General features: G+C 39.1%; 1 protein-coding gene across 1 annotated transcript in view; it reads right to left on the reverse strand.

The window, feature by feature from the left end:
- Positions 1-14,274, reverse strand: part of ARHGAP42 (Rho GTPase activating protein 42) — a 187,079-nt gene that overhangs the window by 25,094 nt on the left and 147,711 nt on the right. The window contains exons 11-17 of the mRNA XM_068419399.1: positions 10,699-10,777; positions 9,678-9,717; positions 7,426-7,488; positions 3,391-3,465; positions 2,615-2,699; positions 1,279-1,337; positions 358-463 (exon numbers count right to left, since the gene is read on the reverse strand). Coding sequence (XP_068275500.1) covers positions 358-463; positions 1,279-1,337; positions 2,615-2,699; positions 3,391-3,465; positions 7,426-7,488; positions 9,678-9,717; positions 10,699-10,777 — 507 coding nt within the window. The remainder of the gene's footprint in view (positions 1-357; positions 464-1,278; positions 1,338-2,614; positions 2,700-3,390; positions 3,466-7,425; positions 7,489-9,677; positions 9,718-10,698; positions 10,778-14,274) is intronic.

The raw sequence follows: 14,274 nt of genomic DNA on the forward strand, positions 1-14,274 counted from the left end.
AATCAACCAGGTTGGAAGAGACCTCTGGGATCATCAGCGTTTTCTACCAACCTCAGCATAGTTTCAGATGTTTCTTAAATTTAAGTGTCAATTCCTGTAGTAAGCAGGAACGTGAACGAAAACATTGAGTGGGTTTATTTTATAAACATAGTTGGTCATCTTGGTGACTCTTTATGGTGTTATTTTTAATTTTGTTTCTACGGTGCGTACTCTTCAGCTATGTTGAGAACAGCATTTTAGAAATTAAATGTAATTTCAAGTAGCATTGTTTCAACAGAGAGAATGGATTAAGCAATGCTGACAAATTTAAAGCAGAAATAATAACATCTTACAATAATACCAATAAAAAAGACTTACTTGACCAAGTGCTTGATAAGGATGTCCAGCATCTCTCTGTTCTTCTCTGGTAACTTATGCACAAGCGCATGCACTGCCTCAACTCTGTAGTTCTGATCATCTGACTCTATTAAACAGAAAACAAATATTGTTGATAAATTAGGACACGCTAAGATGCGACTACAAATGGCACCAATGCCTGTACGCTAATACACACATGCATTACAAGGAGCCAAACACAATTAGCCTTTAAAATGATGAGGATGATTTGATTATATTTATTACAACATTCTGAAATCTGTATTTCAAGTCACTTGCCAAAAGCAGTTACCACTGATACTGGAACCAACAAAATCTGTGGCTATTTTGACCCAATGTGCCACTTCAGTGAAATCCAAGATTTTACCCCTTGATATTTAAAATATCTAAAATTCTTGAGTGTCTTTTATTCTTATCAAGGCAAGAGGAAATGGGGAAATAACTTCAAATTCTAAACTGGAGGAGTTAAAAATATAATCTTACTGTCTCTGTATCTAATTACTCTATTTGTGAAAAGGAGATAATTATCACCCCCTCCAATTTCTCAAGGCAAGCTGTGAGAGTAAAGGTCCCTGGAAGAGAGGGATGAATGCTATAGAAGAATTACCAGCCAGCATAAAACAAACATATAAATCAAGGTTCAAAATTTCATGCAGAAGGCAGTCACACAGAACCTCTAAAAAGATCAGAACAAGCCACTGAACAGCTTCATCTAGTGTGACTTCTCTGTTTTGAGGGCTTCATGTGGCACTGTGCTGTCACATACAGTGACATGGAAGAACTCGGATCCATGGCTGGATCACTGAATAATAGACCAAGGAGAAAAATAAGGATAGTAACTGAGGAGATTAAGGGTTAGAAACAATATTACTGTCATGAAAGTGTATTTATCACTTTACTTACTAACAGCAACAATGAAATCTTTGTGCAGCTTGAAAGTCATCAGTGGTTCTGAAAGACACCTGGTTGTAAAAAATATTAAAAAGAAAATTTAAAAAACCACATTACTCAAAGTGTTTTTTAAGTTTTATGCGTGTGATTATGATAGCCCTCAATATCTGCATAATGTCTATTGGTATATTGTAGGAAACCCAATTCAGTGATGACTGACTGCAAGTAGCGTACAACTCAATCATGTACATAGCCTGAAAATCTCTTTGAGTTCAATCTGGTGTCACCATGTAAGCGGATAAGGGAAATACTACTGGCACTGACTTCAGCACAGAGACTCACTGTTTTCTGCCTTCCATACTGTAGAACAGCAATAAGTACAGCTGCAGAACATGGGGCAGTGGGCTGCAGAAGCGATCTTTTACCCAAAAAAAGGCAAAAACATGATGAAATGTGGGACTGAAATTCTGATCTGTGAGATCCTAGAAGAGTCATCCTCTCAAAGGCAGGCTGTGCATTACCTTATAGACACAAACACACAGCTACAGCTAGCTCATCTTCTAATTTCACAAATACGGTACCTACAATGATTTGTGCTTCTGAAGATGTATTACAGATTTCTTCAACCAAAGCCAGTCTTTTCAAAGAAGTTTACATGAGCATTGCACTATAAATCCTAGACATATTTTCCAGAGTGAATAGGCATTTCTGATGCTGCCCTTTGTTAGGTGACCAGTTTAGGACATATTTTTTAGAAGGCATAAAACACCCACTATCTGGATTTAATGCTTTTTATTATGTCTCTTTTGAATGGTACATACTGAGACCCAAAAAAGAGTTACCTCGGAAGTAGCATAATTCTTGAAAATTCTGTCTCTTATTAGCAAAAATTTTAAGAGAAAATGATAGTGTGGGAAGGATATTGTGTTTGTGAAGACACCAACAACACAGGATAAAACCTGTGCTTTTGCAGGTATTTTTTTATTCTGCTCCAACAATGATGCCACGAATCCCCATAGTACACAGCTCAAGGGATTCAGAAAAGAAAGACTGAGCACAACATGCTTTATGGTTAACATAAAAGATTTTAAATAAAAGCATGCAATTAATTAAATTCTGCCCAATTTAGGGCTATATATATATAAAGCATAACTATCTTAATAAGGTAGAAAGTATGTGACGAATTTTAGATTTATTATTCCACACAATCACAAGGATATTAGGCAAGATAATAATATGCTCAATTACTACCATGCTAATGGATACAAGAAATGTAATATGATATTAATAAGCAAAAGATTAATGGCCCAGAAAAGTAATACTGAGATTTGTGTAGCATCATACTTACCTGAGGTAGTTTTTTAGTCCGCTTGTTATTGTTTTATTGTCCCAAAGTTCCATATCAATATCCATATCAGGAGGAGATTTAGGGGCTGGTAGAAATTTGAATTATGGTTGTGTTACAGTTTGACTAACACACTAACTAGAAAAGCAGCAAAACAGAAGCTAATAGATTAGTCATTTAGCTCATGTGATTGCTTATTAGCCAGGTTAACTACTGATCTGATCAATTTGAATCTTTTAATCTCTGCCAAAGTATTAATAAAAATAAATTTAGCACTCATATTTAGTACCTGTAAACATTAACTATATGCACTGTATCAAAGTGCAAGGTAAGCCCAAGTCAACAGAGACTTACTAATGTCCTTGGCTTAGACATCCAAACACAGGCATCAAAGAGACAAATTAGCAAGAAAAGTGAAAGATTAGAATAACTGTCTATTTAACTGAGTTATGCTGGGTTACAGAACTAAGCTTTGGAACACTTCTGAAACAGGCCAAATACATACCAAGAAATAGAACTTTAAAGCTAAAAGGGGGAGTGCATTTTATCAGTAATTTGCTCATGTATATCAATGATTGCATGCAGAAATTGAATACTAATGCACACAAGAAACTAGTCAGATGGATCACTCATTTTAAGACTGCAAACTCAACGTAGTGGCAGTAAGTGCACGTACAAAATTGTAAATATTACGACACACTCTTCTGAGCACAGCAGTTAAGGCAAAAGCGACCACAGCACACACTGCACACTGACACAGGTTCACTTCCAATACTTACAAAATACGGTATTCATCAGCTTTTGCACCTTGGAATTTACACCACCTATTCTGTACAGTCCCAGGATTGTAATACCTACATTGGGAAAACAAGTGCAATGAAAATATGGTTCTTTGAAGATATGCTGATGCATCATGTTTTCAAAACATTCAAATGTATTTATGGAAAATTGTACAATTACATTCTTAAATACTGCTTTACCCTACTGAATTCTCTTCTGGGATGTTAACAAATGCATTCCACTGAGTCCACACCATACTATACAACAGAACCCTTTTGCATAGAAATGACCCATATTAGCAAACAACAAGGAGATGGCTGGGAAAAGTGAAAAATAAGACCCAAAAGCAGTCTTAAAACACATTACACGTCAACAAGTTTATCTTAGGTAGCCTCCAGCGGAATTACTATGTATCAATATTTGCTTAGACCATGACCTCTTCCAATTAAGTTCTGATTGACATTTATAGGAGAAACAATGACTGTACCCAAAATAAAAATATATACTGTACACTGGTGCAACACTGCAGTTGAGAATTTATATGTTATGCATGATACTGTCTCTCACAGTATCCTCCTAGGCAAAATCTCCAGCATACAGCTGGATAAACACATAATGCAATGGGTGAACAATTGGCTGACGGGTAGGGCTCAAAGAGTTATAGTAAATGGGGCTACATCGGGCTGGCAACCAGTCACTAGTTAGGTTCCTCAGGGATCCATCTTGAGGCCAGTGCTCTTCAATATCTTCATTAATGATTTGGACACAGGACTTGAAGGACTACTTTCCAAATTCGTCGATGACACTAAATTGGGAGGAGCTGTTGACACTCCTGAGGGCAAAGAGGCCCTGCAGAGAGACCTAGATAAACTAGAAAGGTGGGCGATCACCAACTGCATGAAGTTTAACAAGGGAAAGTGCCAGATTTTGCACCTGGGACATGGCAACGAGAGGCTAGAGATAGCAGCCCTGCAGAAAGGGATCTGGGGGTTCTGGTCAACAGCAAGTTGAACATGAGCCAACAGTGTGCCCTGACAGCCAAGAGGGCCAACCGTGTCCTGAGGTGCATCAAGCATAGTACTGAAGCTGGTTGAGGGAGGTGATTGTCCCGCTCTACTCTACACTGCTGCGGCCTCACCTTCAGTACTGTGTGCAGTTTTGGGCGGCACAGTATAAAAAGGATATGAAGATACTAGAGAGTGTCCAGAAGAGCGCCACAAAGATGGTGAAGGGTTTAGAGGGGAAGCCGTACGAGGAGCGGCTGAAGTCACTGGGTCTGCTCAGCTTGGAGAAGAGAAGACTGAGGGGAGACCTCATTGCGATCTACAGCTTCCTAACAAGGGAAGGCTTCACCAACGGGAAGTCTTGCTCAACCAACTTGATAGCCTTTTATGAGGATGTTACCCAGTGGATAGATGATGGTAAAGCTGTGAATGTGGTCTATCTCGATTTCAGTAAAGCGTTTGACACGGTCTCCCACAGCATCCTCGCAGCTAAACTGAGGAAGTGTGGTCTGGATGATCGGGTAGTGAGGTGGATTGTGAACTGGCTGAAGGAAAGAAGCCAGAGAGTAGTGGTCAGTGGGACAGAGTCCAGTTGGAGGTCTGTCTCTAGCGGAGTCCCGCAAGGATCGGTTCTGGGACCAGTTCTATTCAATATATTCATTAATGACTTGGATGAGGGATTAGAGTGCACTGTCAGCAAGTTCGCTGATGACACAAAACTGGGAGAAGTGGCTGATGTGCCGGAAGGCTGTGCAGCCATTCAGAGAGACCTGGACAGGCTGGAGAGTTGGGCGGGGAGAAATTTAATGAAATATAACAAGGGCAAGTGTAGAGTCCTGCATCTGGGCAAGAACAACCCCATGTACCAGTACAAGTTGGGGGCAGACCTGTTGGAGACCAGCGTAGGGGAAAGGGACCTTGGGGTCCTAGTGGACAACAGGATGACCATGAGCCAGCAGTGTGCCCTTGTGGCCAAGAAGGCCAATGGCATCCTGGGCTGTATTAGAAGGGGTGTGGTCAGCAGGTCGAGAGAGGTTCTCCTCCCCCTCTACTCTGCCCTGGTGAGGCCGCATCTGGAGTATTGTGTCCAGTTCTGGGCCCCTCAGTTCAAGAAGGACAGGGAACTGCTAGAGAGAGTCCAGCGCAGAGCCACGAAGATGATTAAGGGAGTAGAACATCTCCCTTATGAGGAGAGGCTGAGGGAGCTGGGTCTCTTTAGCTTGGAGAAGAGGAGACTGAGGGGTGACCTCATTAATGTTTATAAATATGTAAAGGGCAAGTGTCAAGAGGATGGAGCCAGGCTCTTCTCAGTGACATCCCTTGACAGGACAACGGGCAATGGGTGCAAGCTGGAACACAGGAGGTTCCACTTAAATTTGAGGAAAAACTTCTTTACGGTGAGGGTGACCGAACACTGGAACAGGCTGCCCAGAGAGGTTGTGGAGTCTCCTTCTCTGGAGACATTCAAAACCCGCCTGGATGCGTTCCTGTGTGATATGGTCTAGGCAATCCTGCCCCGGCAGGGGGATTGGACTAGATGATCTTTCGAGGTCCCTTCCAATCCTGAACATTCTGTGATTCTGTGAAGGGGAAGTGGAGGAGTAGGCATTGACCTATTCACCCTGGCGACCAGTCACAGAACTCGAGGGAGTGGCAGGAAGAGATGCCAGGGGAGGTTTAGGTTGGATATTAGGAAAAGGTTCTTCATCCAGAGGGTGGTGGAGCACTGGAACCGGCTCCCCAGGGAAGCAGTCATGGCGCCAAGCCCGACAGCATTCAAGAAGCATTTGGACAATGCCCTCAGACACACGGTGTGAATTCTGGGGTTGTCCTATGCTGGGACAGGAGTTGGACTCGATGATCCTTGTGGGTCCCTTCCAACTCAGGACATTTGATGATTCTATGATCCCCACGTAAAACAGAGACAGTGAAGTCCCGATTTACCCATAAAGTTTCAACTGTTGTGTTTTTTTTTAATAGCACATATACTAATAACAAATAATGTTTAAAGTGTGACATTCACACCACAGTATTTCAGGATTCCAGTGATGATAATTTTATTGTTTTTAACTGCCTTTTAAAATCAGCAGGGTTTAAAAGTCTTCCCTTCTCCCCACTTCTGGTCTTACCATTTAAAAATTGTCCACTCTTCCTTTGAAAACAACATTCCAAAGTCTGATCTCACTCAGATAACCTGGGTGTTTTGTTTTGAAACCCATTTTTCTTTTACCTCAGAAAAAAAATGCAAGCTCTGAGTCAGCAGTGATTCAAAAGCTACATAACATTGTTACCTGAGAAACTGAATTCATGTTGAGCTCAATGTTGCACAGAGAGACCACACAGCTTTTGGATTAGAAGAGAGCTGCATACTGACAGCTCAAGGCATGGACAGGAAAAGGTTATCTCTTTTTATAGAAGATGATACAGCCATATCTCTTCATTTGAAAGGGGATAATTAAAAACTTGCTGAGAGTGGCAAGATATCTCCTCATCAACAGAGTGATTATTATTTTCTTTTTGTACATTCCAACTACCAAAAATGAGTTTCTAAACATTTTTAAAAAAATGGATAAACCATGTGCAGAATAAGTGAATAAAATGATAGGAGTTACGCTCTGCAAAAAAGATGTTCCAGCACAGAGTATTCATGCCACTTTTTGGTCTTTAGGTTTCACGCCAGAAACCAAAGTTGGGAGCTGAGGCTCCCTACAGTTTTACCATGAGAAAGCACAATTTGGTGCACACAGATTAAAGACTAAAGATGTGTGCAACTGTGTATTAAACTGTCTAAACAACATGAAATTACAGAAAATGTTGAAAAAACCCACTTAAATGATATGTTAAGAACTGTTGTTGGAACTTGTGGCAACAGTTTTAAGTGTAAAGCACACAGATAAAATGTGAAAAGTACAAACCAAATGATGGAGAAACTCCAAAGCACAGCTGTAAAACATGTAGAATTAATCAAAGTAGTATTTGAGAAAAAACACTCCTAATAATCTAATACATAATTTATGATTTAATACACACCTCTTGTTTCTACAGCGTGAATACATTTCCTCACAAAGTTGAAACCCGCTTCATTTAAAAACACTATAAAAAGAAGAAAAAAGGTAATTCTTTTCTAACTTATCAATACACAAAATCTCCGTGTTTAGCTACATTCACGTGTTAGTCAAGAAGGACTGATACACATCTATCCACGAGATTATGATACTCATTCTGTAATAGTATTCTTGTAGATATACCCTTAGCACTCAAAATCCAACTTTCGAATCATTAGTGTATTATTAGAAGCAGAATATTCTACTGTCTTTCTCAGAAATCAGTAGCCCCTCTACACACACAGCTGAAAGCTTGTTGCTTTAAAGGAGATTACTATACTCCCTTCTGCTGAGGAAAATGCTTTTAAAAGTTCAGGATCTACATTATGAATAGAATATATTCACTGGTTTTAATACAACAACATTCTTTGTTCCTTGCACATGCACATTACTGTTCATCAAATGGTAACACAGGAAAACAATCTTTGTTATTGACCTTAATTAGTGAGCTTATTTCAAGTGAATGCATTTCTCATTTATTTTTGTATCTTCAATGCTCACTACTCTAACTAGCTAAATAAAGATCTTAAAGTAGCATATTTGTCACCATTAAAATAAACACCATCATATAAAAACCATAGAATCATAGAATGGTTTGGGTTGGAAGAGACCTTAAAGATCATCTAGTTTCAACTCCCCTGCCACAGGCAGGGACACCTTCCACTAGACTAGGTTGCTCAAAGCCTTGTCCAATCTGGCCTTAAACACTGCCAGGGAGGGGGCATCCACAGCTTCTTTGGGTGAACAGATGTAGTGGCTTAAATTTTAGATTTCCAGAGTCTCAAATATACCTCCTATGAAGACGTATGTCCATATCTGATACATCTCTCTCTCTGAGATACATCCACGCATATATTTTAATTATTTCTACATATTTGTGTTAATATAATATTATGTTAATAACATATATGTGTTAATATAAAGTTAACACAATTATACACATAAATCTCATAGTATCTCTAAATATACTCACTTTATTACTCAGTGTATGTGTACTAGGTGCATACACAACTAAAATCAAAAAGATGTGATGGGCTGAGGCCAGTTGTATGAGGTTCAAAAAGGCCAAGTGCTGGGTCCTGCACTTGGGCCACAACAACCCCATGCACTGCTACAGTCTGGGGGAAGAGTGGCTGGAAAGCTGCCTGGCGGAAAAGGACCTGGGGGTGTTGGTCGATGGCCGGCTGAATATGAGCCAGCAGTGTGCCCAGGTGGACAAGAAGGCCAACAGCAACCTGACTTGTATTAGAAATACTGTGGCCAGCAGGACTAGGGCAGTGATCGTCCCCCTGTGCTCAGCACTGGTGAGGCCACACCTCAAATCCTGTGTTCTGTTTTGGTCCCTTCACTACAAGAAAGACGTTCAGGTGCTGGAGCGAGTCCAAAGAAGGGCAACGAAGCTGCTGAAGGGTCTAGAGCACTAGTCGTATGAGGAGCGGCTGAGGGAACTGGAGTTGTTTAGCCTGGAGAAAAGGAGGCTCAGGGGAGACCTTATCGCTGTCTACAACTACCTGAAAGGAGGTTGTAGTGAGGCAGGTATTGGTTTCTTCTCCCAGGTAACAAGCGATAGAACGAGAGGAAACAGCCTCAAGTTGTGCCAGGGGAGGTTTAGATTGGATATCAGGAAAAATTTCTTCACGGAATGGGTTATCAAGCATTGCAACAGGCTGCCCAGATAAGTAGTGGATGAGTCACCATCCCTGGAGGTATTTAAAAGACGAGCAGATGTGGTGCTTAGGGACATGGTTTAGTGGTGGACTTGGCAGTGCTGGGTTAATGGTTGGACTCGATGAGCTTAAGGGTCTTTTCCAACCTAAACGATTCTATGATTCTATATAGGGTTATTATTTCAACATAATGGCATATATTTACATTTAGGTATACAGACTACTGATAGAAACTTTTTACAGATTTGTTAAATATATTGTAGTTTTGGAGTCAATCAATTTTTCTTCCAATCTATGTTTGATAGTAATACAAAAGTTGAAGGCTTTCTCACAGGTTACATAGCTTAGGATGTGTTTTTGTGTAACCCAATAATGTAATCCAACAAAGTTATTTCATAGCAACAGAAATAAAACGTAAAATAATTAATTTCTCTCTCACACACATATCTAGAAACCAGGACATTACAGAATCTAGCAGTATTTGGTAACTCTACATCAATGAAGAACTTACTTTCTTCCTTCTTGCTAATAATGGCTGGCAGTGTGTAGATCTGTAAAAAAACAGCAACAGGTCAATGTTTGTGCTTTAAATTCTTTTTGCCAGGTTTGTTGGTAGTTCTTAAGCTAGCTGCAACATGTGCATTAGCTTGCTGCTAGGGGAAAGCCAACCTTGCCTTCCACCTTCTCCTGACTTTCACCCCCGCAGCACTCACCCAGGTTAACAGTCCTGTGCTAGGATCCACTGTTTTGGTTGTGTTTGCAGTTTTACACAACTGATCATCTTCACCTCTGGGGAGAAGGCAGAGGCCAGTGGGATGTGTCCCAGAAACCTATTCAGTCTGTCTTTGAGATTCTAGACTGACTAGGGATTTAATAGCATTAAATTTACAGGCACCTAAAATGTGTTAGAAGTCAGATTTGCAGACTCCAAATGGGTTAAATTTCAATACAAGTACTGATCTAATTTCTGTACAGTTTCAGTCAAGCAAGAAGCTTGTGAAAACACTCATCTATCTCATAAAACCATTTTTTCCCCTCTGGACAGAGGTCTGGTACTACCTTTATTCAGTGACTATTTTAAGAGCAGATTAATAGCAGGAAGAAATCTCAGACAAGCCTATCTCTTAGTAGTTTTCAACACATTTTTATGCTCTCTGCAGTGCCTTTCTAGATGGTGCTAATTGTTTACTCCATGATACTGCCCAAAAGATGGTTTGTCTTTACCAGTGCAGAAAGTAACACTTCACAAATGTTATCTGAACCATGAATCCTATTAGACAATATGCTATCATATTACTTAAGCATTAAATATCCTAACATTAAATAATAATATATAAATAATGACTTAAAATCACTAATAGTTCTGCTTTTCTCCTTTGTACCTATCTTCACAGTGTATTTGCAATAGTTTCTCACAAAGAACAGAACTGTATGTGCCTGTACTGTAACAGAGTATCTGAAATGCATACTAGCTTCTTTCTTTAATATGTGTGCCATGTAAAAAGAAAAGAAAATGTAAAAAAAATCCTTACTGGTTCCTTTCCATCCATAGCTTCGAGCCAAAGTTTTCGGTTGGATTCTGAAAAGGCTTGCAGTGTGATGATTCCAGGTCTGTCAAAAACATACACACACACCGAAGTTACTGATTTCTTTTTCTCAAACAGTATCCAAAGTCAGAATCTAAATGCATATTGACATGAAGTGAACATATAAAAGACAGAGAGAAGTTAAGGAAAGTTGATGGCTTCTGATATAAACCAGTTACTTTGAGCTAGATTTGAAAATAGGTCTGTTGTTTTAAAAGTTCGGTACTGCAACATGTAATTTTAGATGCCTAGTCCTAAGTGCTACAACCCTCTAATAGGTATTAGGCACCTCCATATTGCAAGATGAGTTATAAAACTGCAAATAGGATCCCATACAACCCATTTTTCAGTGGGAAGATGTTTAGGGTGGAAAACTTAAGGGCAGCTCAATTTGACTAAATATGTGTGTGCCTGAGCTGGTTATCTACATTGTTTTCATAGCAAATGAAAAGAAGCAGCTACTTTTAATCTAAAAGTCATCATATCCCAAAATAGATATCCAAAGTTGGTCAAAAGAAATGTGCCCTAAAATGGTTGCCTAAAAAGACCTCTTTTAGATAGTATCTCAAGTATGGAGATGTAAAGCCAACTGAGCCGAGTACAGTCATGGTGCAGGAATTTTTTATTTAAGAGGATTCAAAAAGCAGTTCCTTCTGCTGGCTGTGCTCTAACCGCTATGATAGAAGTTAAAAAAGTGACATATTCTCTGTCGATGAAGCTTTGCCATTGCATAGAAAAAGAATCACTGAGAAGGGATGAGAGAACCAATTACGATCCTTGTTCCTGGAATAATGATATGAACAGAAGTGTAAATACAAAGAATTAGTCTCTATTTGTCATCATTGGCAAACGAGTTCTTTAAGAAATGCTTTGAAATTAATTCACTGATTTGCTAACACAGAATGCTCCAGAGACAGTCCATTTTAAAAAGTCCTGCTCCCACGCCAGTGTAGTGTATCTCTGCTCAAACATTCCAGCAGACTGTCCCAAACTGTTACTTTCCTATGGCAGGTTCACAAATGAAGGACACTATAGCTTTTACTAGGTATTCATCTTGCGTCATAAAAATAAATAACCAAAAAACTACCATCCTTTCCCACCTCCTCCAAAAGATTGACATTGTCACCTTGTATTTAAGAAGCATGCAGGAAAGCAACCTGACAATATAAAATACAAAATGTGTGTTCACACATATACACTAAACCATTCAAGGAAGAGCAAGCCCTACCCTTCTACATAAAAATGCCAAGCTGAGTATTTTGTTTGCTATCTACTATCACAAGTGTAAAAAGATACAGTTAATCCAGATTAAGATGTATAATTGTTTTTCTATTTTCTTGAAGTCTAAGTTTATTTCCGTTTTAATATTCCATCTTGCTACCTACTCACAGATTCTTACCTAGGAATTTTTCTATCAAAAGTATTTTAGAAATAGAAACTGGTTTTTTTTTTTTCTTATTTCTACTGCGACTACTGTTTAACATTTCAGTTGGAAACTTGCATTTATACTTATAGTCCCTTGGTCAGCATGTACAGAAAGAACAGAAATTTCTGTGTGTCATTTTACTTCAAGCTTACAGATACCTGGTTTTAGCTCTGGGTTTCTGGTTTAATCTATTGGGCAAATTTGCAGTCATTGTACAGTATGTTTTGACACTCAAATATCTAACACTATAATACCCGAATATTAGTTTCCTAAAAAAAAAAAAAAAAGCCCAAACCAACTCCAATATTCTGAACTAACTTCCTCTCTAGTTACTGAAGTAGTTGGTAATTTCTCAGAAATTAAAATTACATTCAAGATGAAACACTCTTTTTGATGTTACCTTTTTATATAGCTCCAGTACAAATAAGATGGTGTAAGCTCTAGAACAGTTTTTACAAGAAGTCTAATCTGAATGTAGGTGTGAAAAACACCTAAGCAAATTTTAAATTAATTATGTCAATTAGAAGGGCTCAAAGTGTGTGTTCTCCATTAGTTGTTCACAAGGGTTTCTTTCAGTTAACATGGTTCTTTCATGAAATGAGATGTGCACATCAATCTGCATGGTTTTCTAATGTTTTAATAAAATTATACTTCATACAACGTTTCATACAACATTGCATATAATAATGCAAGGAGAGAATTAGCTCTGTGGGATAAGGTGTTTGGAGACAGAAATTATCCATAAAATCTTGCAATAAGATTTTGCAGACTAGTGTAGCTGCACATTTTTAAAAAGAGCTCTTTCACGATGAAAAGTCATACCTTCACGTTGCTAAGGAAACTTATCCTTTACTAATGTCAATTACTTTTAAAGTTTTCTGTATTTTGCAGGTGATGTCCAACATCATACTCCAAGTAAACTATATTAAGTCTTGAATTTAAAATTAGCTCAAATGTAATCATTATCAGTCTTTTTGAATCCTCAGTATTCCAGTACTGTGTTTATATTTATATGAACTGGCTTACAGTCTTAGTCATTACTGACATTAGTAATGGCCACTACATCTTCTCTTTCTTAGGGGAAACCCAAGTTTTACCAACATGACATTCAGAAGAGGTTAATGTTGCCCTTGTATATGAACTCACACAAAATATTTATAGATATTTTGTTGTCTGTTTATCTCCTCTGCTACTTCCCTGCTGAATACCAATGAACTGGAAAAAATGAACTTTCTATCAGCCTGTGAAAGTTATATCCTTACAATAACGACCAAGTAACTTTGTGTTCTACTCCCCTTTCAATCTTCTCTCCAAGTTTCCAGAATGCCTTTAACTTATAGGCCATGCACATTTCTAATCAATGAAAATGTCTAAAAAGAATAAATAATACGTAAAAAGTGCCTATGACTATCTCTTTGATGAGAACTTGAAGAACTGTAGATGGAACTAATTGTTCTGTGCAGTTTTGTTGAACTGCGGACGTTCTAGTAGAGTAAGGGCGAGAAAAGGGACAACACTCACTTGTGAACACGTTACAAAGGTACTGCCACAGATGTGTCTAATAAATGCAATTCTACACAGAAAGAAACAACTACCAATTTAAAACTCAACCTCTCATAGAATAACAGAATCAGAGAATGTTAGGGATTGGAAGGGACCTCGAAAGATCATCTAGTCCAATCCCCCTGCCGGAGCAGGATTACCTAGACCATATCACACAGGAACGCGTCCAGGCGGGTTTTGAATGTCTCCAGAGAAGGAGACTCCACAACCTCTCTGGGCAGCCTGTTCCAGTGTTCAGTTACCCTCACTGTAAAGAAGCTTTTCCTCATATTTATGTGGAACCTCCTGTGTTCCAGCTTGCACCCATTGCCCCTTGCCCTGTCAAGGGATGTCACTGAGAAGAGCCTGGCTCCATCCTCATGACACTTGCCCCTTACATATTTATAAACATTAATGAGGTCACCCCTCAAGTCTCCTCTTCTCCAAGCTAAAGAGACCCAGCTCCCTCAGCCTCTCCTCATAAGGGAGATGTTCCATGACCTTAATCATCTTCGTGGCTCTGCGCTGGACTCTCTCTAGCAGTTCCCTGTCCT

This window comes from Nyctibius grandis, chromosome 2, assembly GCF_013368605.1.
Source record: "Nyctibius grandis isolate bNycGra1 chromosome 2, bNycGra1.pri, whole genome shotgun sequence".
Lineage (NCBI taxonomy): Eukaryota > Metazoa > Chordata > Aves > Nyctibiiformes > Nyctibiidae > Nyctibius > Nyctibius grandis.